General features: G+C 41.6%; 1 protein-coding gene across 1 annotated transcript in view; it reads left to right on the top strand.

The window, feature by feature from the left end:
* Nucleotides 1–20,315, top strand: part of LOC145392963 (putative protein-lysine deacylase ABHD14B) — a 226,954-nt gene extending 206,639 nt beyond the window's left edge. Inside the window, exon 6 of the mRNA XM_080267258.1 lies at nt 19,316–20,315. Within this exon, the coding sequence (XP_080123384.1) occupies nt 19,316–19,516 (201 nt within the window). The 3' untranslated portion in view covers nt 19,517–20,315. The remainder of the gene's footprint in view (nt 1–19,315) is intronic.
* The last annotated feature ends 7,404 nt before the right edge of the window (nt 20,316–27,719 follow it).

Genomic DNA, 27,719 nt, shown 5'->3' with positions numbered 1-27,719 from the left:
TCCCCAGTTTGAAACAGAATTTCATGCAACCACATTGCTCTTCAAGATCTTTTATAATTCGACTTGCAGCAAATTGCCAAGTGCACTAAACACATGTTCACTCAAGTGTGTGTATCTTGATGGCTAAGTGATGTGGCATGATGCAGCTAGTGTTAGACTGAAGCTCAAAGTCCCCTCCCATCATGATCATGCTATGCCAGCTAGTTGGTTGTTTTCATTTTTGAAGGCTCCAACTTGCTTGCATGCATCGGTCTTGGTCTCCTAATGGCGGCCCTCCATGCTGCTCGATCTATGGCAGCCTCCATGTTCAGTCCCTTAACCCTGAGGTCACACTTAATGACCTCGTACCATGTCTTTTTCGGTCTGCCCCTCGCAGCCCTACCCCCAATATTAACGCCTTTCACTTTCTGCACTCATTTATCATCCCCCATCCTCTCCACATGTCCAAACCACCTCAATCTACCTTTCCTCATCACAACACCAATGCATTCCAGTTCCATCGTACCTCTCAACACTTCCATCTTAACCTAGCCCCCCCCAGGCCTTGCACTCAGAGATGCATTGCACATCCACCTAATCATTGTCATTTCTGTACATTTGAGCCAGCAAATATCCTCTTCCTTTACTGCCCAGGTCTCACTACCATACAGCATTACACTCGTAACTCATGCTGCATACAAAGATCCCCTAGCACTTAGGGAGAGCCCTCTCAATGTGAGGATAGGCAACAGCTCCCAGAACTTCTTCCAACAACTTCTCATCCTAGCCACAGAGCTAGCTCCATCCCCACCTCCAGCACATAGCATGTCCCACAAATAACAAAACTCTTCCACACATTCAAGAGACTCACCAGCAGGTTCAATCCTTTCACACCAGACAGTCTCTACCTGCTCTTCCCAACACACAGCACACATAAAATCAGCATTATCTCACAGTCTTCCTCTAATACCACTACATCTCTTATACACCCACTTATCACAAACACTGCTTAAGATGGAACTACTTCCCATGCCCATGTGGCAAATTGCACATGGCCACTCTCCCTCTTCTTTGACAGCACTGCCACCAACCTAAGATATCATCACTTTTGTTTTATCTGCATTCACTCGTAAGCCCTTGTGCAATATCATCACTTTTGTTTTATCTGCATTTACTCTTAAGCCCTTGTGCCCTGTACCATCTCTCTACTTCCTAAATCTTTCCTCTGCCTCTCATTCATTCTCTGCAGTCAGCACCAAATCATCAGCAAACAACATCTCCCACAGAAGTCCATTCCTGAAGTCACGTGAGAGGGCTTCAAGTATCATGATAAACAACAAGGGACTCAAAACTGACCCCTGGTGCACACCAACATTCATGGAAAACTCATCACTCAAATCTCCATTCACTCTTACCTGGGTGTGAGCACCCACATACATAGCCATAACCATCCTAACCAGCCACTCCTCAATCCCAAGCTTTCTCATTGCCCACTTCACCTCCTCTCTAGGGACTCTGTCAAAGGCCTTCTCCAAATCAACAAAAAAAGTACAGTTGCCTTTTCTTTCCTATATATTTTTCCTGATGCTGTTGAACAATGAATATAGCGTCAGTGGCCCCCTGCCTGGCATAAACCCAAACTGCATATCATCATTATTCACTCTCTCAGTTACCTTCATTATCTGATCTAAAAGCTTGGTACCTCTTGAATTTCCTCTTTCCAGGGCATCACCCTTCCCCTTGTACACATTTGCAATTACTCGCTTCAGCTAATCATCTGGGACAACACACTCATATACAGTATAATAATATTTTTCAAGTCAGTGACTAACCTCACTCCTATATCTCCTGAGGCCTTCAACATTTCAGCAGTCAACCCAGACACATCTGCTGCCTTCCCCATCTGCATCTTGCCTAATGCCTCACTTGCAGTAGCAGCATCAATCAAAGGCCAAGGGTATGCTGTTTAAAAAGTACAGTGTCTTGATGGACAGACCTCATAGTCAACCCTGTAGAAGACCTGAGGCTGAGAAGTTCAGGGCCCTGGCTGGCAACATCCCACTGGCAATGGATGCACATCTTTGTCCCCAACAGACAGTTGAGGCAGTTTTGACACCACAGGATATTGTTTTTGGATGGTGAGAGGGTTGTGCTAGGTATGTCTCAAAGCATTCTCAGCCATTGGAGGTGTTGAGATGGAGTCAGATGAGATTTGGCCTGGTTCAAGGTGAGTACCATCTCCTTTGTCAGTGTGTCTAGGGCATTGGCTGTGAGAAGCACATATTTGACCCCTTTCTTGAGGACTCAGGGTGATGCTAAAGCTAAAAAGGAGCACCCAAAATTGATGATATGCCCTTCATGCTTTGCAAGTGTGGAGTTTTAGAACATGAAATATCAGTGTGTGTCAGTAAGTTTCTTGTAGATTAAGAGATGTGAGCCAACAGTCTTTGTATAGACGAACTCAGAGTGTGTTGTCAGTGACCATCTTGAAGATCTTAACTACTGTTTACTTGATGTGACTGCTGAAGTCTAGAATGATGTGACATTTGTCAGATTCCTTTTGGGAGAACTGAGAACAGTTGGGGAGTGATTACAGGGAGTGAGTATTTTTTGCTATAACCCCTCTTTGAAGGAGTTAAGAAAGCAAACTGGCAGTTAATGAAGTGAAACCTTGACTCATGTTTGACGGCTGAATGGTGTGCATGACCATACCAGCCCAGAGTTGGCAACTGATCTTTCCCAGTTGATGTGTCTTGAAATTGATCAACGTTTAAACTCCATTGATTCTTCCAGTCTTTCTTCTGATGAGTTGGTTGATATTTACAACAACGAGCTTAGGTCAATTTTTGACCATTATTGTCCTGAGGTAGTAAAAACAGTCATTGTACATGATGATTTTCCGTGGTATGGGCCATCCATTAATTCTTTGCATAGACAGTGTAGAAGGGCAGAACGTCAGTGGCCCTTGCAGCGGACCAAAGTAACTCGTTTGCGTTATGTTTTTGCAAGAAGAGGAGTCGTTCACACTGTAAAAGCCCAAAAGGCTAGGTATTATCAAAATAAAGTTGATTCATGTGGTGGTGATAAAAAAAAAACTGTATGCAGTTGTGAACAATTTGGTTGGTCGGAGGAATGTAATTGTTAAACCAACTTCTGTATCTGATACCCAGTTGGCTTCTGATTTTGCTTCATTTTTTACAAGTAAGATATCTCGCATAAGAAGTGATTTAGACTGCAGTTCTCCTAATGAAGCGTACTCAGTTGACTTCCAGCCACGGTGCACCGGGGATCATTTGCTTTCAACATTTCATCCGCTGGATGTAAACAAAGTCAAATGTTATATCAGAGAACTTAATAAAACATTTTGCTCACTTGATCCATGTAACATGTCACAACTACCTGATGTGTATGAGCACGCTGCAGACTTTATCTGCAACATAATAAATAGATGCTTTTTAGAAAGTAATTTTGTGCAGTCTGAGAAACATGCTTTGCTTAGGCCCCTTATTAAGAAACCTGGCCTTGATGTCGAGAGCATGACAAATTATCGTCCCGTCTCTAACCTGTCTTTTTTATCCAAGATTATTGAGTGGGCCATACTCAATCAACTCTTACCACTACTGGAACACAACAGAGTTGTTCCTGGTGTTCAATCAGCATACAGAAAATACCATTTGACTTTGAGTTATTTCTTAGGGAGGGGCACTAACCCTTCACCAACCCACTTGTTGACACATAGGGAGCACATATGGTTTGGTTATATGGTTATCACCGAGCGTTGTAAATGGTTTCTTGGCTTACAGGAAACCATTTGGCTTGTCACTCAATGGAAAGCCACCTGTAAAGGAAAGAAAAGCAATATGAAGTGACAAGAAAGATGGAAGAAATAAATAGAGAGGAGGGCAGGCACAGAAAAAGAATGATAAAGGCCAAGAAAGAAGTAGGCTGCACTACATGAAGTGAGTGGATGATGGTCACCACCACCTACCACTAACAAAATATTTATATTAAGATACACATAGGCAGCGCCTGCCTGTCTCCTTTGTTATGTATGTAGTTAGTTTCTTGCTTTCGGCTTTATTTTTCAAAGTATGCATCTCACTTTCTTTCAGTAAATAACACCGTCCTTAGTGTCTTTAGCTTCTTTAGTGAAAAATAGTAAAATGTTTGTGTAAATACTGTATGTACTGTATGCAGGCTGTGCCAACCTGCCTCCTTTGTAGCTAAGTGTTTGCTTTCAGCTCTGTCCATTTCCATCTACACATCTCACTCTCACTTTTAATAAATAATGGTTTTCTTAGTGCCAGTAGCTGCTTCTGTGGAAAATAATAAAATGTGTATGTAAATATGCCCCAGGAATTGATGGAGTGTGTGGTGAAATGCTTAGGTATGGGGGTGAGATTGTTGTGGAGTGGATTTGGAAGTTGTGTAGATTGGCTTGGGAAGAGGGAAGGGTTCCAGAGGACTGGAAATCAGGTATAATTGTTCCTCTGTACAAAGGAAAAGGGGAGAGAGAAGTATGTGGTAACCATAGGGGTATTTGCCTTCTTAGTGTGACTGGTAAAATATATGGTAGAATACTCATTGATAGGGTTAGGCATATGACAGAGGAGCTAGTTGGAGAAGAACAAGGGGGATTTAGGAAGGGAAAAGGGTGTGTAGATCAGATATTTGTTCTAAGATGTTAAGTGGAGAAGTATCTAGAGAAGGGAAGGAAAGTGTATGCTGCCTTCATGGACTTGGAGAAAGCTTATGACAGAATAGATAGGCAAGGTATGTGGAAGGTATTAAGAATATATGGAGTGGAGGGGAAATTGTTAAGTGCTGTGAAGAGTATGTACGAGGGAGCTAGGGCTACGGTGCGAGTGGATGGTGAGCTGAGTGAGTTCTTTGATCTCAATGTGGGACTGAAACAGGGGTGTGTAATGTCTCCATGGCTGTTTAATATATATATGGATGGGGTTGTAAAGGAGGTACAAGGTAGGGCAGTGGATGTGGGGGTGGCCCTAATGAATGAGGGTGAGATTTGGAAGCTTCCGGTGTTGCTGTTTGCTGATGATACAGTATTGTTGAGTGAAGATGAATGGGAGTTGCAAGGTTTGGTGAATGAATTTGGGACAGTGTGTAGGAGGAGGAAGCTGAAAGTTAATGTAAACAAAAGTAAAGTTATGGTGTTTGAGAGGAATGAAGTCACAGAGTGTGCAGTGAGGTTGGATGGTGAGGATATGGAGAATGTGAGTGCATTCAAGTACTTGGGTAGTGTGATGAGTAAGGATGGAACTTTGGGGGATTAAGTACGTGAAAGGGTACAACAGGGAAGAAAGGTTGTTGGTACACTGAAAGCAGTGATGAGAAATAGGGAGGTGAGTATGGAAGTTAAGAAGTCACTGCATGATGGTATTGTGATCCCTACCCTGACGTATGGAAGCGAGGCGTGGACATTGCAAGAGGGGAACAAGTCAAGAGTGAGAGCAGTGGAAATGAGTTACTTGAGAGGAGCATGTGGAGTGACGTGGCTGGACAGGTTGACGAATGAAGAAGTGAAGGAACGTTGTGGGGTAGATGTGGATGTGGTTGAAAAGATTAGGAGAAATACACAGAGGTGGTTTGGACATGTGGAGAGAATGGAGAATGAAAGACTGACTAAGAGGGTGTATGTAGGTGAGGTGGAGGGAGGGAGAGGGAGGGGTAGACCGAGGATGAGGTGGAGGGATGGAGTTGAGAGGTATATGAGGGAGGGGGGGGTGAGTTGGGGGGAGGGTAGTCAAATGGTGGGTGACAGAGTGACTTGGAGGCGTTTTGTCTGCGGCCACCCTTTGCGGGATTAGGGCATCGGGCTATAGATAGATAGATAGATAGAAATATGCATGCAAGCAGCACCAGCTTGTCTCCATTGTTACACACATAGCTAGTCGCCTGCTTTTGGCTCTCCTCATTCCATCTACACATCTCCCTCACTATTGGTAAATAATAGTAGTCTTCCTCCCAGTGTGGCTGAGACAAGCCTAAGGTGGAATTATATGTATAAAGGAAACACATTTTTAATAATTAACATCACACTGATATATGAGTGGCTGCATAAGAATTATATAATGAATATATAAAAGCGACCATAGGAAAATTAGCACAGTAAACTCTCAGTTATCCATTCTCGTAATACCTGGCCCAACTCAATACCTGATGCAGCTGGCTCGGCTCTATTAAAAGTAATATCCTGCAATATTATGCAATATCCGGCGCTGAAATGGGACGTAGCCGGCGGTTCTGTGCAATATGCAATGTTGAGGTGCATCAGCTGGCTCTTTAGCATTAGTCAGCTGGCCCTGTATTACTGCATTACTGTATTGTATCATTACTGTATTATGTTTTATGCCTAATTTTCAACTGTACTCATGGGAAACATTTTAATACAGAGGTTCGAGACGGATAATAATGCAATATCCGGCCCGACGATGAATATTGAGCTGATGGGAGATACCGTATTTGCTGGTGTATAAGGCCGACCTGTGTATAAGACTTCTCCCAGTATATCCATACAAAATATGGGTTTAGAGGTATACTTTGTGCATAAGACGAGCCCCAACTCTTTAGACACTGGGAGCTTGCTGCCCTAGTAACCCCAGTCCTTTATCACTCTTCCTGCTGACCAAATGAAGTAATACTATTAACATGTTGCTAAGCAACACAGCATTTGGTTAGGCTTTACTCTAAACCAGCTTCTTCTATTGGGTTTTACATGCTATCTAGGCTGCATGTGCCACCTCCTACATCAAAATGGATTATACATTTGATATTCAAGTATAAACTCACACTGTGTTAAAAACTTAAAATCATGCTACCATGAATTTTATACAGTTGTTTAAAGAAAAGTTGCTTTTTATTAAAGTCATCAGTACATCAGTTTCATCCTGGGTTAAAGTTTGCAGCTCATCGTTGTTTGGATCAAACTTTAAATTCAGAGCTGTAGCTTTGGCATCAGCTTCCTCTTCCTCATCTGCCCACAAAATGTCATCTGCTATGCCATCCAATGAATTGGATATTCCACCTTTTTTGAAAGAGTTGATGACTGTTTCAGCAGAAATATCATTCCATGCCCTTGATAATAAAATCACAGCTCTAACAGACCTGAAGTATTCCCTCCTCCTGTATACAACTTTTTACTACTAATCATCCACTCGTTCCATTGGTCATGGATGCGGTCTTTGAATGGTTTATTCAGATCATTCCATGCCTTGATAATAAAATCACAGCTCAAACAGACCTGAAGCATTCCCACCTCCTGTATACGACTTCTTACTGCTAATCATCCACTCGTTCCATTGCTCATGGATGCGGTCTTTGAATGGTTTATTCAGACAGACATCAAGTAGTTGTAGGACTCAAGTTAATACACCAGGAATAACGGTAATCTCACTGTTGTTTAAACTGTTGGAATGAGCTCAGCTTCAGATCTGGCAACCCTGCGCTTCGTGGTAAACTGTAAACAACCCATCCAGTCGCTGTCAGACTGAGACACATGCTGGTGTTCATGGCATGGGCTCAACAGGTTACTCATCTTTCTTATATCCTCATGGCTGTATCCATGGAGATATTTTTTATAAAAATTTGCCCTCCTATAGAAAACACATTGTGTTTGATGATGATGGTAGTAATTTCAACAGTTTTTAACCATATATGTAATATATTCAGGGAAACAAGGGTCAAGGTGAGTGTTTGGCGATGTTCCCTATCGAGCCTATGGATCCCATAACCACAGGCTGTAGAGGTTAGGATTCTATACCCTGTGTTTAAGATGACCCCCAATTTTGGGCAAATTTTTATGAGGTTCAGGAGTCACCTTGTACACTGGCCAATACAGTACTATGCAATATCCGGCATTTTACTTTTAACTGGCATAGGGCTTGGCTGAATTACACCAGATAATTGGGAGTTTACTGTATGAATAGGTTTGCATATCAGTGCCCATGTTGCCATTTGTCACCGAGTAGACTTGAGCGTCAGCACCCAGCAACCCATGTTTTGGGGGGGCTGATTTCTGGAATTCTCACACACACAACTATTTTTTTGCCACACTTATATATTATGAGAAGGGTTTATCTCTCCTCTCAGATAGAGCATATGGAACCCACGCAAGTGGAGGGGTTACTTCATTTCATTTTGTTTAATTTATAAAGGCTCCAACATGCTTGCATGCAGTGGGCTTGGTCACCTAATGGTGGCTCTCCTTGCTGCTCAGTCTATGGCAGCCTCCCTGTTCAGATCCTTATCCATGAGGTCACACTTTGTGACCTTATCTCAGCTCTTTTACGGTCTGCCTCTCACAACCCCATCCCCATCATTCACACTTCTTACTCTGCATCCAGTTGTCATCCCCCATCCTCTGCACATGTCCAAACCATCTCAATCACCTTTCCTCATCACATCACCAATACACTCCAGTTCTATCCTTCCTCTCACCTCATCCATAGTAAACCCAGCCCCTCCATGCCACGCTTTCAAGGACACACTGCACATCCACCTAATGACTGTCATTCTGTATGTTTGAGCCTACAAATATCCTCTTCTTATGCTGCCCAGGTTTCCTTACCATACATTACATTCCCGACACATGCTGCATACGAAAATCCTTTACCACAGAGGGAGAGCCCTCTCAGTGTCAGGAGAGAGAACAGCAACTGTGTATAAAAAATTGTCGTGTGATAGGATTTCATCAAGAAAATATGATTCTGAAGGTTATTTTGAGTGTGTTACTGCATTCCCAGTAAGGGACTCCATGGACTTCAGGCCATGACTTTCGGCTCATAGTCCATATCCTCATTGTCCTTGTCCAACGATGGTCCTTGTCTTCTTTGACCCATGGCCCCCTTGGTCCATGCCCAAGGGACTCCAGAGCCTGTAACCCATTGCCTGAGGTACCCTACAGACCTTAGGTCATGGCTTTCTTGGCTAATGACCAATGTGGCCCATGATACCATAATCCATAGCCTATGATGACCCTTGGATTTCATGTCCTGTGGTCCCCGTGGCCTAAGCCCAAGGGATTTTTGGCTCATGATCCACATGGTGGCTGTCATGCCTCTTGGTTCATGATTATACACTAACTTGGCTTACAACTATCATCCATCCATCTTGAATGTTGAGTTGTAATGAGATTTACACCAGAATATGATGCTCTTAATGAACAGGTTTTATGAAAAGGTAGGTGGGAGCACTCACCATCCATTTGCTCGATGTAGTGTTGCACATGGGTGACCGGCCTTTCCTCACTTCCTTCTTTCTTTGTCTTCTGTCTTTTTTTTCTTCATTCTTTCCTCTTCCTTTTGTCTGCAGGTGACTCTGTACTGAATGACAAGCCAAATGGTTTCCTGTAGGAAACCATTTACTACGCTGGGTGGTAACCATATAACCAAATTATGGCGCCTGGTGGTTTAATGGGCAATTAAGGCGCACTAGTTGGATTGATCCTGTACAGATTTATATCCAAGGGGTGGTTGGGGTTGGTTGTTCATGTAATGCCACTCAGGAATAAGTAAGGCTGGTCACTCGTAAATGTCAGGACCAGTTTGCCTAACCACGAGCTCTTACGCTTCTCATTGGACAACACAGTACTGTATTAGATGATGATGATGTACAGCTTTAGCATTGTCTTTGTGCCAGTTGACTTAAGTGCAGTATGCTGCAAGAGGATGAATATTTGGGCCAAGTTAAGGTGAAAAACTAAAATAACCTCAGTTGGCCACAATCCAGAAACTTAGAGGTATGCTGTAATGATAGGTTTTCAAGACGAGCTGGTTGAATTTGCAGTTTCTCCTTCCCTAGCTACTCAGGGAGATGGCCCTAGACATGCTGTCCATCTTCCATCTTCCAGGCAACTACATCATAGAGTTTACCTGCACATGTGATTAGTTTACACTGTGTAGCACATCAGGCACCTTTGATCCATCTGGCATCTCAATCCTACTCTGCATCTGCCCTAGTCCCATAGTCTTCCACCTTCTCACCCATGTCTCATAATTATTTTCAGTGTGTTTCAGTAATGGTTTTATTTCTCTGGCTTCGGTGGTTCTTACTAACATCCTCCTTGGTCTGGAACATTCCCTGGAGAGTTCATAGTCTTCCCTTTCTGTCTGTATAGAGGCATGGAGATAGAACTCTCAGATGCTTTCAATGTCAGACTCTTAGGTCCTGCAGTTTTGATTAGTGTAGCAACATGAGGGACCTATGTGGCCCATAAGGGAGGGGGTCACCTTTAGTTGTTGTTCATGTTACTTCAGTCCCTTCCACATATGCCATACCTTCTTTGATCAGCCCTGTGAGTCCAAGATCGAAGAGTATCTTTGCTTTGTGGGCAATCTTTGCTGCATCTCTGTCTCTGTCCTGCTTTCTTGCACCCAAATCTAGATGTAAGCATGGATGTGAGGATTCCAAGTGAGGCTACCCCCCTCCCCACCCCACCCCCCCATATTAGCCCCTCAGCTGCAGCTCTGATGGCAGTTGTCATTAGCAAGTTAGCTGACCAGATAGAGGGACCATCCATTTTATGGAATTCTACTGTGGTTATTATGGGCTAACAGCTAGTGATGTTCTTCATTCCTTAACCTGCTGTCATTCTAAGATGGGTACAGGGAAGTTAATGTGGCTGGTACACAACACACAATGATCAGACCAAGAGCATCTTCACTGTAAATGATGTATTGTGATCAGCATTGGACAGGGTTATTTAGTCATTCTCCCTTACAGTGGTCCTGGAGGCATTCGTGACATACTCTGGCACTAAGGCCAGCTACTTTGGCCAAAATCAAGGCATGTGCAGAATTTCGGGGGCACTTTTTTTTTGAGGGGAAAGGGAGCATTAGTTTGCTACTCAAATCCTCTAACCATTCTTCCACATTTGTGCCCTCATTTCCAATTCGTGCCATTCTACCACTCATGGACAGTTTCCTTTATCCACTCGGTGGTGGGGCAGAGGACAGAGAGAGTTGTGCACTGTTCTTTTGTTGGGAAGGTTGCTGCTTTTGCACCCAGAGTCAGTGTTGCTCTTCCCATGTGGCATCCTCAGTCCTCCTGGGTAAGAACAAGACCTAAAACCAAGCAACCAAGAGGACGTGAAATGGTCTCCCCAAATGGAACAAGCCCATGTGCTTCAGCCTAACTTTTCCATGTCTGTCAGGATCCACCACCAGTCCTCTCTCCCATTGGACTCAGGGGAAGTCAGTAGCATTTAGGGAAATGGCTGCCTCACTGTACAGCACTACCCCCATATCCAGCAGTGTTGCGAATCAGTGGAAGTGTTCAGTCAGCGAGTATGTCAGATATTGAAGCAGTTTTCCCTATAAGATACTGAAGAAAAGCCAGAGATTTGTTCCAGAAGAAAAGCCAGATATGTTCCAGGCCCAAACCCTAACTTGCATATACCTTACTCAGTCAATAGAGACTGACCCAGAAACACCATAGGTAATATTATTATCCTCATAAACAATATTGTTGCTAAAAATGAGACATCAAACATCACACGCTGGGAGATAAGGAGATAGGATGTGCAGTGTTGAGATGCTTCAGAGCAATTGACAACCAGGCAGGCATCTGGCAGCACACCAAGCAGGAGTGGGGGGGGGGGGGCAGGGGGATACGAAGGGAGATAAGGAGGGGTGGGGGAGGGCAGGGTGAATGGAGGGAGATAAGCTGGGGTGGGGGAAGGAGACAAGTGGGGCTGGGGGAGGGCAGGGGGACAGGGAGGGAGACAAAAAAGCCAAACTGCCCTACTACCCCCCCCCCTGTCTCTCTCTCTCTCTCTCTCTTTCTCTCTTTCTCTCACACACACACACACACACACACACACACACACACACACACACACACACACACACACACACACACACACACACACACAGGATACAAGTGGGGGTAGGGGAGGGTGGAGGGATAGGGAGGGAGACAACCAGGAGTGGGGGAGGGAGACATGCCTAGCAGTGCTGAGTGTGGCAGGGGATGGAGGAGTGATTGGGAGGGAGGGGGTAAGAGAGAGAATGAAGGGAGGACTGGGAGAGCCGTGTGGACGATCACATACTCGTTCAGATGTGCTTGTTTCAAACCTAGGGAGGGATCGAGTGTTCGGACTAGCAAATCGAAGGCCATTCAAATTGTGAGAATGTCCCCCAATTTCTCTTGTTTGGACTAGCGAATCGTTGGTCAGTGATGCGCCAGATATCGGGGTATGCCTGTACTCCTAAATTGTCATGACCATAGTTGCTGTTCTTAGGCCTTACTTTGACATCTAACTGGATGATGGAGACAGTTGTCATTCCTATTTTCTTCTCTTGGATCATAATTATTAATAACCTTCATAGTGCCTTATTCTTGAATCCAGCGCACTCAACCTTTACACAGCTCTGTAATACTGATACAATAGTTTGTCGGGAACAGTCCAGGTCTGCCTGGTACCGAGTTACTAGCTGGTTTCTCGTCTTTGCACTAGGGCTATTCTGCCATCTCCCTATTACTCCTTGTTATAGGAAGTACAGAACATTCCGTTCTAGATGTTTCCATACAAACTCTGCATGGCTCATTAGATATTAAGGTGATGATCAAGGTTGTCCTTCAGTATGCCTGGACAGTCTGGATCATCATGCTGACCATTTGGGGGATATCAGGTTATCGTCATCATGACCGTGGAAGAGCATATCCTTCTAATGTGAAAACTAGGTACCTCTTGTTCAGGGATTCACTTCTCTGTCTAAACCACAGATTCAACCTCTCTCAGTGGGAGACATCTCCACAGATACAGTGTATGGGGGATGCTTTGTCTACGGGTGAGACTGGAACCTGACACATGAAGCACTCTGCATCCATCATAGCAATCTTTCATTTCTCCCCACAAAGTGATCTCTATGATTCCACCCAGTAATTGCCTCTCTACTTTGCTCTCATGGAGGCAAAGCCTAAAGGAGTTCCAGAATCTTTAAAGTAAACTGGGATCTTGGACTCCAGTATACTGCTAATATACTATAGCAGTAGCCGTGTGGGTGTGGGTGTATTTTGGGCAGCCGAAACTACACGTTCAGATTGCATCAAAATTGGCACAGAAATCGCAAAAAATTCGCTAATGTGAAAAAACTTGGTCCCATCACGATTGAAAAACTTTTACTATATTTAATGAGCGATCACATTTTGACCAAAAAAACGCTGCTCCTGGCGCCCGGCATAGGATCTCCGTAGAATTTTTTGCCCAGAGGTAGAACTAAAATAAACTGGGTTCCATTCCTGAAGCTGCAAATAACATGATCAATTGGTTACCTGCAAAAAATCCAAGTGACAACGTTACACTAGAACAGCACATAAACGCGAGAGCCCTCCACAGGAGTAAGTGCGAGTTCTGGTTTTGCACCTTATTTGGTTCTTGGGTACCCTCCCCTTGAGTGTTTACAAACAGTCAGATGTTATAATCCCATAAGGAGTGGCCATTTGACGCTACGTTAGTTGTTTTATGGGGAGGGGCACCAACCCTCAGCCAACCCACTTGTTGACTCGTAGGGAACACTTATGGTTGGTTATTGTATATGGTTACCATCCAGTTTTGTAAATGGTTTGCTGGCTTACAGGAAGCCTTTAGGCTTGCCACTCAATGTAAAGCCATTTGAAAGGGAAAGAAGAGTAATAAAGAGTGACAGGAAAGATGGGAGAAATGGGAAGAGAGGAAGGCAAACACAGAAAAAGAATGATAAAGTTGTATGTATATATATATATATATATATATATATATATATATATATATATATATATATATATATATATATATATATATATATATATATATATATATATATATATATATATATATATATATATATATATATTTGTATATATATATATATATATATATATATATATATATATATATATATATATATATATATATACAGAGCTCTTCAACTCAAATTCTTCTCACTCCTCCTGGCACCTTGCTAAAAACCTTTCTAACAACTTGACTGCATCATCCTTCCCTCCTCTTTTCCACTCTCATGGCTCTGTAGCTATTTTTTCTACTGATAAAGCAGAACTCTTCACTCAGACTTTCTCTTCTAATTCCACCTTAGACAATTCTGGTGATGTTCCTCCATCAATTTCCCTCTCTCACTTCCTAATGGATGACATTAACATTTCTTCAACTGATGTATTTTCTGCCATCACTGACCTCAATACTAACAAGGCATATGGGCCTGATGGAGTCCCTCCTGTTGTCCTCAAGAGCTGTGCTTTCATGCTTACACTCTGTCTAGGCAAACTCTTTTGCCTTTGTCTACCAACTTGCACCTTTCCTTCTTGCTGGAAGTTAGCTTTCATTCAGCCTGTCCCCAAAAAAGGTGACCATTCTCAGCCCTCTGACTACTGCCCAAATACTTCGACATTCTGTATATCAGAAGTTTTTGAGTCTATTCTTGACAAAAGAAAATGTTGGAGCACCTACCCTTCCACAACCTTCTTTCAGATCGTCAGTAGGGGTTTCGCCAGGGCCGCTTCACAGATCTTCTCACCTTCCTTTCTGGCCCCTGGTCATTCTCCTTTCAGGACTTTGGCTAAAGCTTTGCCAATGCAATTGACATCTCAAAGGCTTTTGACTGAGTCTGGCATAAATCTTTAATTTCCAAACTGCCCTCTTATTCTTTCTGTCCTTCTACCTGTGCCTTCATCTCTAGCTTCCTTTCTGGTCTTTCTGTAGCTGCTATAGTAGACAGCCATCATTCTTCTCTTAGAGCTATCAACAGAGGTGTTTTTCAGGGCTCTGACCTATCACCAACTCTCTTCCTTCTATTCATTAATGACCTACGTCGTACATCTAACCCTAACCACTCATACGCTGATGACTCCACCCTTCACCTTTCCTTTCGCTTCCCGCAGCATCCATCTCAGCAGTTACTTCAATAAACAGGGTATGAGGCTATGTAACACTTAATGTCTGACTTGCTCTTATCTCTGATTACAGTAAAGGTAATCTTGTTGTTTTTTATGCATGAGAAATTCAGTTCTTACATCTTTCAACTCGATAAATTTTCCACAGGAGTATCCAACTCAATCCTGCATCATCTTTAAATATACGTTGGGTTTCACTCTCTCGGAATTTATCTTGGAAAGATTATACAGTATTACCTCCCCTGTAAAATCTGTTTCCATGAGATTAGGTGTGCTAAGACAATTCTGTGCCATCTTTATCCCTGTACAGTTGTTGACTTTGTATACTGTACATGTTTAATTCACTTCTGTGTAGAGTATAACTCTTGTGTGTGAGGAGACTCCCTACATATAGCTCTTCCCAACAAGGTAGAGTTAAAGGCTTTTTATCTCATTAGCTCTCCTCCTCTTACTGGCTGTCTCTTCACCACACTGTTGCATCTTTATCTCTTTTCTAATGCTACTTCAATGGTCACTGCTCCCCTGAACTGTCTGCTTGCACCCCTCCGCCACTGTGGCAGATGCGCAGCACCTGTCTAGCAATGAACTCTCATCCCTTTTCTGTCCAGATCTCTATTGCATGAGTTAACTGTTACTCCCAGTCCTTCATGTATGTAACTGGTCAACTCTGGAACTGTCCCCCTCTGAAATTATTTTTGGCATAGTGAAGAACAGACTTAACACAATTCTAGGCAGAAACATAAAAGAAATGAGATTCAGTGGTGGGTTGGCTCTGGTACCTTTTGTAGGCCTTCTCCTTGTTGTGGACAGCATTAGAACAAGTGTGATTAACCCTTTAACCGAGGGCTTGATTTGCATTTTCATGCGGCACCCGCGGGCACATTCGCACTCCGACAGACTCTCTAAAAATATTTGCCAAAAATCAGTTATTAGTCCTAGATTATTAAAATCACATATGCCTATGGCACATACCTTCAGCTTTCTCCTGGGGTGTTTGTTGAGCCTTCGTCGAGTACCATAGGACTTGTGGAGACCTCTGAAGTTGGGTAATGAAGTCTCCACTTTACACTTCCCGACAACCCGTAATATGATTACCACAGCCTGATATTATCACTAGAAACACTATTTTATGATTCTCAAATAGTTTGGAATCCATATTTAAAAAAAAAAAAAAAAAAAAAAAAAAAAAAACAATGAAAATTAAGAGGGCGTATGATCTTCCCACTTGCACTAGTTCGCCACTGGTGTTGTCATTTATTATTCATAAAAACACTCACAGTTTATATTTCTATTACTGTATAACACATATATATCTACAGTCTTTATCCATAAGTTTCCTTCAGTAATAGTAGTTTATTGTCACTGTAGGCATTCAATTTCTTGCAGTAAAATACATAGCATTCACTTTCTCGTCCTGTATACTATCATTGAGAGTGAATATCACTTTCACCTTCACTCTCATAACTCATAGTATTCATACATGCTAGAGTGAAACTTTCACTTTCATTATTCCTAGTATATATACTCGTATTCTTATAATACTACTCATTTACATTTCTATTTACGTTCTCTTTTATTTACATTATTTACATTTCTATTTTATTTACACTGTGTTATGCACTGTCACTTGAAGTAACTTATAAAACTATTTTCCACTGTTCACTTATATTTACATTCATTACTTTCACTTGCTGTTTACACATTATTTACACATTATTTACAATTCCACTTGCACTGTTTTACTCAACAGAAAGATCGTAGTCACTCTCTTTCAATTGTCAGCCCTTTACCTCTTTCCACACGAGGTTTAGTAGGGGGTAAAGGTCACAGGGCCCTTTGCATGGGGCTAAAAAAAGTGGCAGAAGTTAGCAGGAGCAAACAGACGTACCTTCACCTTGGAAGATGACGGTGAACTGATAGGGGTGGGCCGGGGTGGCTTACCTAGGGAAATGCATTACTGCCAATGTCAGCCTCTTGACAGCTGCTAATATGTAGCAGTGAAATGATTGGCAGGAAATCTAGACAATACATTATAAATTAGGTAGTTCCAGGTGAATATAAATATCACTTAGGCTTCTCCCTTCCCTCCTTATATATATTTTTAGTACGAGAATAGATTATACGGCATATTTCAAGGGGAAATAAACAGCGAAAATTAGCGAACGAGTGCACGTGAGGTGTTGTCAGTTGATAATTAGCCAATTCCAGGTGTATGGCACTCTCACTTACCTTATTTCTTTTTGGTATATATTATTTGGTATAAGAATAGGGCATAGGGCTTATTTCAATGGATGAAATCAGTGGAAAATTCCAGAGAAGATTTACTTTGCATAGCACGGCTGGGCAGGCAAGAGGAGAGGGTAATGGAGGGAAGGTAGGGAGGGGAGTCAAGAACGGAGAGAAATGGCTAAATTGTCAACAATGGATGGGAGTACAGATGAGATTAGGAGTGCTGACTAGTGTTGGACATTGGCAGTACTGATAGATGATACAAGCTACCACTTGAAATCCCGGGCGAATTCAAAATAACACAGAATCGCAAAAGTGACGCCCCGCGGTATGATCCCTTGCTCCCAAGCGTCACGAAAGTGATGCCCCGCGGTTAAGGGGTTAAACCAAGTTCTTTTTTTTTTTTTTTTTTTTTTTTTTTCCCTCCATTAGTCACAGGATATGGGAAAGGATTACTGTATATGCTTTCATGCCCAAGAGAATAAACTCTATAACACGCAAGGCACACACACACACACATGACTCTCGGCCATGGAAGCAATAATCAGTCCAGGGAAAATCAAGGAAGTACTGCCTGAGAGCCCCCCAATCAGCAGCTTTAAAGTGCCATAGCTGCTGCTTCTTGGGAGGGTCCACAGGTCTTAATGGAGTGATAGGACAGATTAAGGTGACAATGATGTGATTGGAGGAGCCCAGCAGAGAGAAAAGATTAACAGCTTAAGCAGAGGATTTAGTTGTAAGGAAGAGGTCAAGTATGTTGGAACTCTCTCCAAGGCAGTCTGGGATATGGATAGGGTGCCATACAAGCTGCTGTAGGTTATTAAGGATGGAAAAGATGTAGATTTGTTCACCGGGTGGATCAGTGAAAGGAGAGGAGAGCCAAAGGTGGTGGTGAACATTGAAATCACATAGATAGGAGATTTCAGAGAAAGAAACTGACAGGATGTGTTCCATCTTAGAAGTGAGATAGTTGAAGAATTTTTCATAGTCAGTGGAATTAGGGGATAAGTAAACAGCACAAATATATTTAGTCATGGCATGACAGGATAGCCAAAGCCAGAGAGTAGAGAATTGAGAAGATTCAAGTTCAGGAACATGAGAGCAAGATCAGTTGTTGCATACTTCAACACAACAGCCACCTTTGGCTTTGAAATGAGTATAGAGAAAGCAGGAAGATATAGAGAAGGGTTTGCCATCAGTCGCCTCAGACAGCTGAGTCTCAGTGAAGAAGAGAAGATGAGGTTTAGAAGTGGCGAGGTGGAGGAAGTTAGAGGAAAGGCTACGAATGTTGCAGAAATGAAGAAGAAGTGGATCCAGGCATCTCAGTTGGTCATCACTGGGAGAGTGGTGGATGATGGGGGCTTTGATGGTCTCCCCCCAATTCTTGTTTTTTTCTGTTATCAGTTGAAGCCTCTTTATTATGGAACCTGCTGCCATCTGCTTTATTGACAATCTACTTCAAATCAGTGTTTGCAGAATGAAACCTTCTGGGCCTCTTTCCTCCTGCCAAGAGTGCCCCCCCCCCCCTCCCTCTTTGGGGGCCTTCATAACCCACCAGTTCTCCAGCACGCACCGGCATTGTCAACCTCTTCCAAGAATAAGTTATCTTTAGCTAATCAAACACTGCAACCTGACTGAAGCCAGTAAATTGGCAGGGTTTAGAATAAAACTTTGTACTTGCTGGCAAAGGAGGGGTGTAATGCTACTTGCTGCCCTCCTGGCCTTAGAGCCTACCTGTCACTCCTTCACACTTAGTAGTGCTCTCCCTGGACTGGATATTCTTAATGACATTGTTTACAATGAAACAAAAATGCATCACCAAGAGTCAAGCATCAGTATAGCAAGTTTCAAATACCAGTAATGGGCTAGCTGGAGAATCAAGCCCACCCTATTCCTTAGCAGGATTTTTCTGATGTGGTTTGCTTTGCATGGTTGAGTATTATCCTGGAACTGCCTTCCAGGAGCAGGTATGAACCTGTTAGCTCATTAAGCACTACACACCTCCTTTGCCAGCAAACAGAGGGTTTTATTCTAAAACCCACCATTCTCTTAATATACATGATTACAGTTTAGCTAAGCCTAGCTGTACTTTGGATTAGAAAGGTGCAGTGTTGTTATTATTAATATTATTATTATTATTACTTTTATTATTATTATTATTATATTTTATTTTATTTATATATTTTTCATCTTCCACCAGGTTCCAACACTGATCATCTACGGTGAAAAAGATGTAGGACTTGGTCACAAATCTCGTGATGACTTGAGTAAGATTCCCACATCTCAGGTTGTAGAGCTACCAAATGCCAAGCATCCAGCATACCTTGACCAGCCTGTCATGTTTCATACCTTGTTGTACAACTTCATCAAGCAAGTGCATGCCTATAGAGCTGTAGCTTAATATGAATGAAACATCTTTGCATTTTTTTTTTTTATTTTTTTTTATTTTTTTTTTTTTTACATTATCATTGGTGACAAATCATAGACTACAGCAGTATAAGCCAGATATCCATTTTGTTTATTCAACACTACCCTGATAATATTTTCATGCTTGTCATTATATATTGACAATACAGCCAGGCAGTGTTTCCCAAAATTATGCCAACCATTGGACCCATTTCACTTTGATTTTTGCATTTCTTTATTCCTTATGTAGACGTTGGTGGTCGAGTACTCTGTCGTATCAGTTTGGGTGTGCATATGTCATGTGCTTAATAGACTGAAACCCCATAGAGACAGCTGGATGTTCTTCAGTCATGTAATGAAGCCAGGAGCATTGGCTGGTTGCTTTTGCTGAAATGTTCTGGAAAATATTAGCACAGCCTCAGGGCCCTACACTCCACAAAGGGTACTGTGAGACTGACTTAGCTTTGTGCTGCTGTAAAGTATACAGTATACTTGGTATGTAAAATATAAATGATATACAGTATATACAGGGTGGTCCACATATAACACTTCTCTTCCACCCCACCGAGTAATTTCTTGTGTGTTGTGTAGACTGAGCAGTCAGCGTGATTAGTGTGTATTCTGCCACACCCTGCCCACATCAGCAGACTAAGCCATGACTACAACACATAAAAAACAGATACTGCCGGATGAGTTTCTAGTGGAGTGATACTTATGGACCACCCTTTACCTACATACATACATACATGGCCTCATGTCCAACATCCATTTTTTTAGTACTAATCACTTTTGATATGGTAGACATTCATAATAATCACTAAGAAAAGAATTTAGTTTAGTATGGAACATTTACATTTTTTTTGGGGGGGGTGGGGTTATTCCAGGAAGTCCTGGAAGAAGTGTTGCAGGCAATGAGAACATGCATTGGCTGGGAGAGGAGCAGCAGCCAATCAAAATATCAGTTTGTGTATGACGTCACTGAGTGTTAGTCTTCTTGTGCTCTCTGTAACACCATACTAGCGTGTTGGGACAAATTGCAGGAGCTCCCATTAATAAATGATGAAAATTTTATGACCGGGATTATCTTCCATAATTATATAACTCATTTATGACACCCAAATTCTTCAGAAATAACATTAACATTACTGAAGAGTACCAAGTTAGGTTTGTTGACATTTGCAGACGTGCCCTACAGACAGAGGACAGGAGATTGATTTGGACCAAAAATTCATTCTTCACCAATTTGTTCCAGTTAGTTAGGTTAGGTTAGCAGGAGTGAATGAATAGTGATGGATTGACTCTGGAGCAGAATCAACCTGAAAGTCCAACACGGTGGGGCACTTGCCTCTGTGTGTAATACTGATGAGCTTGTGTAGTTGAAATAATCAAAATTACACTTTTCTGCAACCTTATAAATCTGTCACAGTGATAATTAGTCTATTGAGAAAAAACACATTTGTAAATTCTATGCATGGGGACTCTCCACTAGTTTCACTGCATTATTAGACAGTACTGTGCCTTCTTCTTCTGTGCTGCCTGCCCTTATTTATCATGCTGTGCAATAAAATCATGGTTAGTGTTTCAATACTTATATTAAATTGCAAGTTTTATGTGTTTACTCATCAATGTTTACAATATTCAAGGTTTTTTTGTGTCCTGAATTAGTCACGGAATGTCAGTCTCCCTGTGCTCTCTGATGTAATACCTAGCGCACTGGAACAAACTGCAGGAGTTCTCCCATTGTTAAATGATGAAAAATTTATATTGGAGATTAACTTTCATAATGTATAATTAATTTATGATATCCAATTTCTGCAGGAATAACATTTTGTACTAAAGAGCACGAAGTCACCAGTAGATTTGTTAATATTTGCAGTGGCGTCCTATAGAAGACACAGGATCGAGTGAGACCCAAAATTAATTCGTCCCCAAATAATTCCAGTTAGTTAAGTTAGGTTAAATTGTTAGACCAGGTTGAATTAGGCTAGGTTAGGTTATACAGTATTAGGTTAGGTTAGTATATGTGTACACATACACAGGATGTCCCAAGACTTGGCTTACTAACTAACCAGGAGGTGATTCTGGGATTGATGTTTTAGTTAAAAAATGCTGTATATACATGGGTCCATTTCCCAGACATTATGGAGCCACAGTTACTGATTACTTTATGGGTGAATTATGATGGAGATCTTGGGTGATAGATGGGGGTGTTCGCCATCCACTCATTCAGTGTAGTGCTGCTTTGGGTGTCTGCCCTTTCCTCTCTTCCTTCCTTCATCTTCTGTCTTTCATTCCTTCATTCTTTCCTCTTGTTTCTGCCTATGAGTGACTCTGCACTGATTGAAAGGCAAATGGTTTCCTGTACATCAGGAAACCATTTACTATGCTGGGTGGTAACCGTATAACCAAATTATGGCGCCTGGTGGTTTAGTGAGTAATTAAGGCGCTCCAAACAGATTAAGCCTGTGTAGGTTTATGCCCAAGGGGTGGTTGGGGTTTATTGCTCATGTAATGCCATTCAGGGATGGCTGGTCACTCTCATCTTAAATGTCAGGACCAACTTGCCTAGGCCCGGGCTCCTACGCTTCTCATGGGGCAGCATAGGATTGGATGATGGGTGGATGGATAGATCATTAGTAATTGTAGCTCTGTAACAGTTGAGAATTAAATATCTGTACATATTGATATAGCATTTATTACTCAAAGGTAGCCAAAGAATCACCTCCTGATGTACATGAAGTCCTAGGACAACCTTTACATGTATGTATGTATGTATATAATGTGTGTATGTATGTATGTAATCATCATGATGTTTTTCTCATCTGAAGATGGGATGAGGTTTGTGTTTACTTTTGTTAGAATACATTATAGCAAAGAATGTTTATGCATTTTTGGTTTTAATGTATGTGTGAGTACTGGCATACTGTACTCATTTTTATCAAAGAAACTATACTGCACTTACACTAACATTAATAGATATTGATCTTAATGGACAATATATTCAAATATGTTTCACTTTACAAGCACAGCCTGCACAGTGTTATGTGATGTTATTTTAGTGAAACGTGAACACCAGGCATGTAGGCCTAAAAGTGTAAGTAAAAAATACTGGTGCAGAGATAATATGAAGCAGCACCCATGGAAGTTGAGCAGATGGAATCTACTCCATGTTGTGAAGAGATTCAGAGTGAAGAACAATGAGATCTGCTTCACAGCACCAGAGTCCTGACATGTGGCTTGAAGAGATCCACTTCATGTTACAAAGAAATTTCATCCCTGGCATAAGCACCAGAGTCCTGACATGTGGCTTGAAGAGATCCACTTCATGTTACAAAGAAATTTAATCCCTGGCATGAAGAGATCTGGGTCATAGTACAAAGAGATGCATTCTGTGGACAAAAGATCCAGTCTGGATCATGAAGAAACCCAGATTGTGGGATGTAGGCAATGATCCATGGTGTGAAGACAGTACAAGCAGAGAAAAACAATTAGGAGGGAGGAAAGAGGAAATGTCTGGCAGGTCTTAGTCAGGTTTTGCACCAGCAATCTAAATGGCAGTGGAAACCTCATTTGGCAAACCATGAGCAGAGGCTACGGGATCACTGGAGCACACAAAGCCTCTAAAGCAACCCACCACCATCACCACAATGGGAGTGGGGTGGGAGGGGATATTGCTTTCATGAGCATGCAGTTGTTACACCTCCCTCAAAGTTAAGACTTCATATGAGGCACAGTCAAGGTCTGCATAGACTATGCTGCAAACCTCAGATGGGGTACATTTTACATTTGTTATAAAACAATGATTCAGAGAAGGTAAACTGTCTTACGTAAAATCAGCATAGCTGGGTTTTACTGTTAGTTTGTTTCTCCACATAAAATGAGAATTGATGGTGTCATTACTTTTTCATTTTTAGTGATCATTTAAGTCATAAAACTTGAGTATACTCATATGCTGGTATAGGTGCTGATGTCTCTGCATATTATCAGTATGATTACACATGGTCTGCCACTTGTGACTTTCTTGAACATGCATGAGCACAGTTTGGATATAACTGCAATAAATTGTGGTATACATACGAAGTGTGGAGGAATGTGATGCTTTGATTACAATTATTATACCTCACTTTGTATCAACAAGGTTATTGTATTTTAATATTATTAACCTTTCTGTTAGTTACACTTAGATTATTTGTGAACATTATACTTCACCTTGTAACCATTCCTTGCCGTTACATAGAACAACTCTTTGATCATTATCGTAATCATTATATTGTAAATTGCTAAACAATTATTTCATTTACAGGTATAGTTCATTTAGCAGCAGGGATGCATAAAACATATCACTGGGCAATTTAACATTAGGCAAGGAGGTTGTATCATGGGAGCATGTTATCAAGCACCCCAGAGTTGACCCTTTTGAGCAATAATTGTAGTGGTACCTAACCAAAGTCCAGAACCAGCATGAATAATGTTCCTAACCACTGAAAATAATGCATACAGTACTGCCAATGTAAACAACTGTTGATAGATTATCAAGCATAGAACATGTTTACATCATAAAGACAACATTTGATACTGTATTTTTCAACACAAGTTAAATCCAGCTGAACTCCCAGTTGGTGATTAGGTGTTCAAAGGAGTTTGTGCATTATATTGTACTTGACGCTTTTCACACATACCATTCAATTTTGTCATATTAAGGGTCAGTAATGTTAATTATTATTAATAGTTGTAATGCAGACTGTATTGAGGATAATGATATTATGCACTCACTTTAGATGAAGGCTCAGGGCAGTATTTGTTGTTGGTGCGAAGCAGTTGGTTAGCTGGAATCATTTATCAATTTTATATTACTGTTCACAAGTTTCACTCTGTTTCTGCCACATTAAAACTAAAAAAATATTTTTCATTCTATTTCTGCCACATTAAAAAAGTATTAATTATAATTTAGAAATGTAATCCATGGACCATATTGAGGATAGTTATGTCACAGTTTGACTCGAGTTGACGGTAGTGGTACATCCAATATGTTCAGTTATATATATTTTCTCTCCAAAGTTTCACAGACCTAGTTCCTTGAGTGTGAGATTTGTAATGAATTACCATTCAAGGATTCACTGTTAAGTGATATATATATATATATATATATATATATATATATATATATATATATATATATATATATATATATATATATATATATATATATATATATATATATATATATATATATATATATATATATATATATATATATATATATATATATATATATATATATATATATATATATATATTATATATATATATATATATATATATATATATATATATATATACAGTATATATATATATATATATATACAGTATATATATATATATATATATATATATATATATATATATATATATATATATATATATATATATATATATATATATATATATATATATATATATATATATGTGTGAGGTTTCTAAATGAATTACCATTCAAGGATTCACTGTTAAGCGAGGTGTGTGTATATATATATATATATATATATATATATATATATATATATACAGAAAGTATATATATATATATATACACACGTTGTTGGAAGGACACATCAAGAGTGAGAGCCGTGGAAATGAGTTATTTAAGAGGAGCCTGTGGAGTCACATGGAGAGACAGGCTGACGAATGAGGATATAAAGGAGCGTTGTGGTGTTGATGTGGATGTGATAGGAAGCGTTATGAGGAACACACTGAGGTGGTTTGGCCATGTGGAGAGGATGGAGGGTGAAAGACTGACGAAGAGAGTGTATGTGCGTGAGGTGGAGGGGGAAAGAGGGAGGGGGAGGCCGAGGATGAGATGGAGAGATGGGGTGGAGAGGTACAGTGCTCGTCAGAAGTATGGAGTGCCCTGCGTCCCTCCTGAGAAACAAACCTTTCAACATTGAAAAAACATAAAAATAATGCATTTTATTTACCTTTAGTGCTTTGTAGGGTAGCCTTTACGTTTCTTCACGGACCTGAGACGTCTTGGAAGTGAAAGGGCGAGGCTCCTGAGGTGCTGGAGCGGTATTTTGTCCCAGGAGTCACGAATGGCGGCTTCCAGCTTAGGCAGAGAGCTCACGTCCTTCCCTTGGAGACTCTTCTTTACGAGGTACCAGAGGTTTTCAATCGGGTTGAGGTCTGGGCTATTTCCTGGCCAGTCTGTCATGAATGATACCTCGCAGTCACGAAGCCAATTGGTGACCGATTTGGCCTTGTGAGCAGGTGCACCATCCTGCTGAAACACTCGTGCACCTGTTAGCTCGAAGGAGTCTGGTAAATGATCACACAGAAGCTCCAGGTAAACATCCTGATTCACTCTGAGGTTCTTGGGAAGTACAACAAGCTTCCCCAAACCCTTCCCTGAGAAACAACCCCATACCATGAGTGAATCAGGATGTTTAACTGTGCTTTCTACATACCGTGGGTCAAGTGGGTCACTACCTTTTCGTGCTCCTCTGTTACAGGTAACACTAAACGTTGCCTCATCAGACCACAACACTGACAACCATTGCTCCTCACCCCAGTTTAGATATTTATTAGCAAAGGCAAGCCTACGAATTATCTGGCTGCTAGAGAGAAGAGGCTTTTTCACAGGCCTGTGACTTGTGTAACCAAGCTCATGCACCCTACGAGACACTGTTCTCACTGACACCTCACCAAACACTTCTGGGTTGCTCTCCTTAATTTTCCTTGCACTCACATGAGGATTAAACTCCACTGCATGTTTTAAAACATTAACAGACCTTGGGGAAGTTTTCCTAGGCCTACCAGACCTCAGTTTCTTTGTGGGAACTTCACCACTGTTTTCCTCCCGAAACCGCGCACACCAACGACGCACTGTCGATCGTGCCACACCAACCAATTCACTAATTTCCTTTGTCTGGTGGCCTGCCTCCTTTAGAGCAATGATCTGGGATATGATTTCACTCGATAGTTCACGGGTAGGTGCCATAACAAAGTTTTAAAGGCCAAAACACTGTGGGACACTCGGTAAAAAATGGCGCAATTTGAGAGGGACACTCGGCGGAGTTCCTCTCTCTCAGGCAGCCCGTGGGCAACTGAGGCGGGAACCAACCAGCGTGTCGGAAGGCCTCAGGCTACCGTGACGTCATGCTCGGAGCTCAAACTTGTGGCTCAATTCTTACCCCCAAAAATGGGTGATTCTTTTTGGGCCATAAGTATTGCGCGCCCGGCGGACAACGCTGAATACTTCTGACGAGTACTGTATATGAGAGAGGGGGGTGTGAGTTGGGAGCAGGGCAGTGAAATGGCAGGGGACAGGGCAACTTGGAGGCGATTTGTTTGTGGCCACCCCAAACGGGATTGAGGCGTCTGGCAATAGATATATATATATATATATATTTATATATAAATATATCCATCCATCCATCCATTATCCAATCCTACATTGCTCCATGAGGAGCATAGGAGCCCGGGGCTAAGCAGTTGGTCCTGACATTTAAGATGAGAGTGACCAGCCTCACTCATCCCTGAGTGGCATTACATGAGCAATCAACCCCAACCATCCCTTGGATATACTGTAATCCTTCACCGGCTCAGTCCAATTGGAGTGCAACAATCACTCACTAAACCACCAGGTGCCAAAATTTGGTTATATGGTTACCACCCAGCATAGTAAATGGTTTTCTGGTGTACAGGAAACATTTGGGTTGTCACTCAGTGCAGAGTCACCCACAGGCAGAAGGAAGAGGAAAGAAGGAAGGAAAGAAAGACAGAAGAGGAAGTGTAAAGTTACCCATAGGCAGAAGGACAAGGAAAGAATGAAGGAAAGGAAGGCAGAAGAGGATGGAAGGAAAGAAGGATGGAGGAGAGGAAAGGGCAGACACCTGACAGCAGCACTACATCGAGTGAGTGGATGGTGAGCGCCCCCACCTACCTCGAAAAAAATATATAGATAGATAGATAGATACAGTATATTTAGTGGTAGGTGGTGGCAACCATCATCCACTTACTTGATGTAGTGCTGCCAACTTCTTCCTTAGTCTTTATCATTCTTTTTCTGTGCCTGCCCTCCTCTCTTCCTATTTCTCCCATTTCCTGTCACTTCTTGTTGCTTTTCTTTCCTTTACAGGTGGCTTTACATTGAGTGACAAGCCAAATGGTTTCCTGTAAGCCAAGAAACCATTTACAATACT

Source organism: Coenobita brevimanus, chromosome 23, assembly GCF_032717465.1.
Source record: "Coenobita brevimanus isolate Jiangsu-jjx chromosome 23, ASM3271746v2, whole genome shotgun sequence".
Lineage (NCBI taxonomy): Eukaryota > Metazoa > Arthropoda > Malacostraca > Decapoda > Coenobitidae > Coenobita > Coenobita brevimanus.
The sequence above is the reverse complement of the archived record's forward strand: the minus strand, read 5'-3'. Positions and strand labels throughout refer to the sequence as shown.